At 40.4% G+C, this 5327-nt stretch overlaps 2 protein-coding genes across 2 annotated transcripts in view; both read right to left on the reverse strand.

The window, feature by feature from the left end:
- The window catches only part of LOC109539696 (protein croquemort), a 15360-nt gene extending 14954 nt beyond the window's left edge, over nt 1–406 (reverse strand). The window contains exon 1 of the mRNA XM_048668563.1: nt 387–406. The gene's annotated coding sequence lies outside the window, so the exon portion shown is untranslated. The remainder of the gene's footprint in view (nt 1–386) is intronic.
- A 680-nt stretch (nt 407–1086) lies between these two features.
- The window catches only part of LOC109539765 (leucine zipper putative tumor suppressor 2 homolog), a 15833-nt gene continuing 11592 nt past the window's right edge, over nt 1087–5327 (reverse strand). Inside the window, exons 3-9 of the mRNA XM_019907745.2 lie at nt 3498–3630; nt 3238–3442; nt 2991–3183; nt 2191–2329; nt 1983–2128; nt 1719–1933; nt 1087–1669 (exon numbers count right to left, since the gene is read on the reverse strand). Coding sequence (XP_019763304.2) covers nt 1201–1669; nt 1719–1933; nt 1983–2128; nt 2191–2329; nt 2991–3183; nt 3238–3442; nt 3498–3630 — 1500 coding nt within the window. The 3' untranslated portion in view covers nt 1087–1200. The remainder of the gene's footprint in view (nt 1670–1718; nt 1934–1982; nt 2129–2190; nt 2330–2990; nt 3184–3237; nt 3443–3497; nt 3631–5327) is intronic.

Below are 5327 nucleotides of genomic sequence, written 5' to 3' on the forward strand. Positions count from 1 at the left end.
TGTGATATGATGAGGCTGTTGACGAACTGTGATTGTTTTTTGAATTAATGAAATTTTTTTTAACTATGTTATTTCAGAAAAACTGATGATGGTGGAAAAATACACCGAAACGTATTTTAATTGATAAATAAAGACAATAAATGACCCAGGTTGAAACCCAGGAATTAATTTTGATTTGGAATTGAAACACAGTCAGGAAAGTATATACAATTGAAGGCAACATCAAATTAGTAGTTTTAGACTTTGTGGAAAATCACTTGCAGACCCGATTTTACTAGATTTGCTTGAATAATTTTACAAACTGAAAGAAGAAATTATTGATCAAATAAAACAATGTACTAATATGTAGGTTAACAAATCACAATAAAAACTTGCTACTTGCTTACCTTCAATCATTAGCTTCAAACTGCCAGTTTCGGAGCAACGTTTGAAGATTTTCACACACTAATAAAAAACCAACATCCACGAAGGAAAGTGATCTTGATGACACTCGATTTTTCAGTTCTTTTCTGTTGAAAAAATCACCTTAAGTACTTAAATTTTATCGAAGTTTTGCCGATAAAGTTGATATCATTGTTAAACGTTCATGAGTCGATGACAAACCGTTTTGCGAATTTCTCACAAACGATTAGAGCCTGGGCAATGCAAATTTCTCAGAATTAATTGCATTTATCTGTTGATGTTTTGATGGGTTCAAAAACACTATTTTCCAATTTTATAATGCAAATAAGTTGAGATTTTGCTGTTGCTTTTTTTGGGTCTACTCGAACAACACCTTGGCTATTCTAGAAGAAGTTGAAGACCAAATTTAGATAGAATTTTTTTAAATCGGCTCTGCATCTCGTAAAGTATTTAACTAATTTGAGAAAGAATGAGATTTGCAAAAAACAGAATTTTTCTCCAATTGGTTTAAGGGTGTCGCTACAACTTTAAACTTTATTTTCGAGCTTCCATTCCAAAAAAGCTGGTTGAGCAATCATTTTCTTTTTGCAAATAATACAGTCTCAAGCCAATTTCTTTTTGGCTCACAAACAACCATCCCAGACTTTATTCTCTTCTCCGCTTTTTTTGGTGATTAACACAACATTTAAACATACATTATATATTTACATTGGCCTGGTAAGTGAAGGGTACAATTTCATCATATTCCACTAAATTAATCCAAACAACAATCGCTTTTCTCATCTGGACTGAGCCCTTTTACAACTCAATGGATTTGGCAATTTCTGCATGGACAATTTGGTCGTCCTTAGCAATGCTGTTTTCTATGGCAATTTGCGTGGTTAAATTGTCCAGTTCCGCTTCCAGAGCTTTGCTGCGCCTGTAAATCTGGACGTAGTTCATCTGGAGCTGGCGCTGGTACCTTAACACCTTTTCCTTCTCCTGCGCCCATATCAGTTTCTCCCTGTTGAAGTCCTGAGTTTTGATAATGAGCTCCCGCCTCAGCCTGCCCACTTCGCTCGGCTCATTACAGCATTCAATGTATTCGCCATTAAGCTGCTGGATTTCCAGGTCTTCGTAAGAGGAGCAGTGGTCTTGATTGTGGGAATCTGTTTTGAAGCGTCCGGGCTGGATGTTGCTGTAATCACTAATGGATAGATCCGACAGCTCCTCTCTTAGCTCCTTAATCTCGGCTTTCAGCCGATCAGTTTCCGATATGTCTTCAAATCTACAACTGCAGCTTTAGTGGAAGCTGGGGAAATTTCAGTGAAACTCACCTGGTCTTATCAATGCTTTCCATGCTCTCATACTTTCGGAGCTGACATCGTAGACTCTCCACTTCGATTTGCATATCGGCTATTTCACCGTCTCGCTCCAGATTTTGGGATTTCTGCTTGTTCAGCTCCTCTTCCAGCTCATCAAAGTGCTGCTGCAACTCCCGCAAGTCGATGCGCAACTGAAGCAGCTCTTGACATTTGGTGCTATGCTCCGTCTGGAACAAAATCATGCTTCAACCCGCAAGGAAAATGCGTCTTGTTTACCTGGCAATCCTTCAGCTGTGTCTTCAGCAGGGCGATTTCGCCAGTTTTCTGGCAAAGGCACCACTCGGTTTCCTCCAGCCTGCTTCGCAGGTCCTCCACCTCATTTCGCAGCTTGTCGTTTTGGAAATTCACTTTTTGCACATCGCCTGAAACATTCAAACATTCAACCAATTGGCGCGTGCATTCAGAGCAATCGAGTTTCGCTCACCAATCAAACGCCTTTTATCCTGGTTCTGCTGGTAGGATTGCATCATCAGCAGCTGCTCGAGTTTTAAAGCCTTTTCTGCACTTGCACGGATTCTGCTATCGTACATTGACTTCAGTTTGTGCAGTTCTCGTTCCCAAATCTGGAAAATACATGCTAGATATACAGTGAGTCACAGTGAATAATCACGAAATTTTCAGCGGTGTGTTTTCTGCTCTCTTATGTGAGTTGAGTTCAGGGGGACTTCAATAAACAGGATGCATTTTTGCCGAAGCACGGCATTTGAACCAGCATGAAATGTGCAAGAAAACGGTATTTTGGGGTTGAAAATTGCCCAAACAATGATTAGGACTTTGAGACGATGCTCAAGTTACTATTGGAGCATTGTCTAGGAAAGTGCAAAAAATCTTCTGGAAATGTTGATTTAAGTCAGAAAATCAATTTGAAATTCAATCAAGAATTAAAATTTGTCATTTTTTCTTTCGAAAGTCTGCTGAAAAATTGCAAATTAATCAGCAAAAGAGAACTTTTGGACTCTTGACCAACTCGAGGCCAGATGCTCTTGTTTGTGGGCAGAAGGAACAAAAGTGACAATATTGAGTTCAAAAGTAAAAAATCGTTGCAATGCTAAATATCTTCAAGTTTTGTGCCATTAATGGGTAACTTCTAGTCAAGACATTTACTGGTAGGATTTTTGAATAATCAAAACATTATGGGCTTATAAATTCTCCTCCTTCCCTCCTTAGCAATTGTCCTCTAAACGAGCAGAACCCAGTATATAACACTTCTTTGACTCAACTTACTTTCTCCTTTTCCTGATAGACCCTGAAGATCACCTGCTCGTTATGTTCCATCGTTTGCCTCAGAAACGCCAGCTCAGAATCCCGATCTCTGAGCGCGGCCTCCAATTCAGAAACCCCCGAATCACTTGGGGATGGTGTCAAGTCCAGGAGACTGCCGATGTTCGAGGCGGATATAGTGTAGGCATTTTTGTGCCTAAAAACCCACACGTTTCCTAACTGGATTGCATTTCCCAACTTGGAGACTTACAGTAGGGAATAGTCGATGTTGCTGCCAGGGCTCTTCCGCACACTCTCCAAACTATCACAGTTTAATAATTTGTGAGTGTGAGGGATCGACGGTAAGGAACTCATGGCTAAAGGTGGGGAGGAGTTGGTAGAGGTGCATGTAGAGCGCAGCCTCCTATCCAGAGAATGATTCTGCAGATTGGGGTCTCTATGTAGCTCACTGGTGCCTAAATGTAACGGCTGTAAATGGCAGGTGAGACACCAAAGACCTAAGAAACTTACTTCCATAGAAATTCAATCTGGAACTAGGTCTGGCCAGGATCGGAGTTGATCCATAGCGGTCGTTGTTTCTACTGGATGTTGATAGGTTTGGGGCTGATGGTTTAAAGGCTATGGGCTTTATCACCACCTTGCCCTAAAAGCGCAAGTTATTTATTATAGTTGCCATTTAAGAGACATTGTGGACGCCACATGAGGAAAGTTGCATGGGCAATAATATAAGTGTGTATTCCGCCCATTTCACCTTCGGCCGTATACTTACGTTAGCTTAACGAACATTTCTGATATGATCATTATAATAGTGAAATGAAGGTGATTGTCGGTCAAGAATAAAAGCAATCATGTTAGAAACCTATTACGATTCATTGTTAGATCGTCGAGTGGAGAACATATCAAGATGTAAAGTGCATTCCTTGAAACGTTTCGCTGCCACTTTCGATTGTTGGTCTTTTAGCTGCAGGCTTGCCATTTTAGCTAATTAGAGGACTGTTTTACTTCCACAAACTGCTTTCCCCGATTCTGTAAAAGTAGCCGGAAAAATCAGAAAGCTCTTCGGGCAACTGGGCTTGGAGACAGCGAGCTGTTGGATGGCAAACAATGGCAGTTTCCCATCCAACAGCTCACCCTTCCAGAGCTGCGCCCGGGGGAGTTTTCTGCTGTTGGTCGCATCGAACAGAACGGAACATACCAGCAGGATTATGCCTATTCTGGTCGATTCGTTAGGCTCGTGCTCTTCTGGTCGCAGGGGGCCGTGAGCAAATCCGTCGCAGATCGTGGGAACGTAACTCGCGATCGAGGACCAAAACAAAAACGAAACGAAACACGTTGCCGCAGTCTCTTAGATGTTATTGTTCGATGTTGCCAACCGAGCCCGAAGAGGTTTTTTATCGCAAAATCTCTCGATATGTGGCTGGCTGGCAATTAACCATTTGGTTGGTTTCAACCAATGGAGGAGAATTGGGAGGAAACTTGCTGATGAAAAAGTTGTTTTCTAGGGAGGCTTCTTGGGAAGGTTCGACAGGAGCAAGAAAAGTTAGCGCATTTCACCTGATGGTCGCGATAGATGGGCGCTTTTGAGAATCGGATGCTTAAGATGGACTGTATAAAGCACAGAAGCTCAAAAAATTTCAAATTTCAACCTAAAGTGGAAAAGAAGTTTGCAAGTCAATGTACGAGTCCTCCTTCTCTCCATAGAACAGTTTTCAGGAAATGCAGTCAAAACTTTCCAATTCAGGTTTATCGCGACTTGTGATATATATTTTAAAACCAGAGGAGCAATTTTCAATTTCAATTCTTGCATACAATTTTTAGATCGAGTGTGAAACTCAAAACTGAAACTCAATAATGGCAAAATTTTCACAGTTCATAACAGGTCGCATCAATTCGATACCTTGGCCTTGAAGCCGTAATTTCAGCGATTTCCAAAACGAAAAACTTAAATTGTAAGACAAATTTTTCGCTATCAAAAGAGTACATTTCACTTTGAGTTCTTAATTTTACAGTTTTGAATCTAAAATTTCCGGTTTAAACTTTTTGCTTCAAATGTCTACTATCAGACAAAGTACAGAAGATGAAAGCAGAAATTTAAGCTTTTCAGCTTGAAACATTTCCGCTTTAAAGTCCACATTAAGAGTCTCCAGTCAGAGAGGCCCGTATTCAAGTCTTCCAAGTATTAATTTGGAGTTGAGAACCAGAGGAGCAACTTCAAAATTTTTCTCTCTCCAATCCTAGGATGAAACTTTTGAGTTAGAAATCGCAATTTTTGGCTCACTGTCAAAAATTCCTTTTCGTGCCAACTTTAGAGTTTAATGTCGAAATTTGGAGACTAAATAT

This window comes from Dendroctonus ponderosae, unplaced genomic scaffold, assembly GCF_020466585.1.
Source record: "Dendroctonus ponderosae isolate FM_Combo_2020 unplaced genomic scaffold, Dpon_F_20191213v2 Dpon_F_20191213_7, whole genome shotgun sequence".
NCBI classification, from domain to species: domain Eukaryota; kingdom Metazoa; phylum Arthropoda; class Insecta; order Coleoptera; family Curculionidae; genus Dendroctonus; species Dendroctonus ponderosae.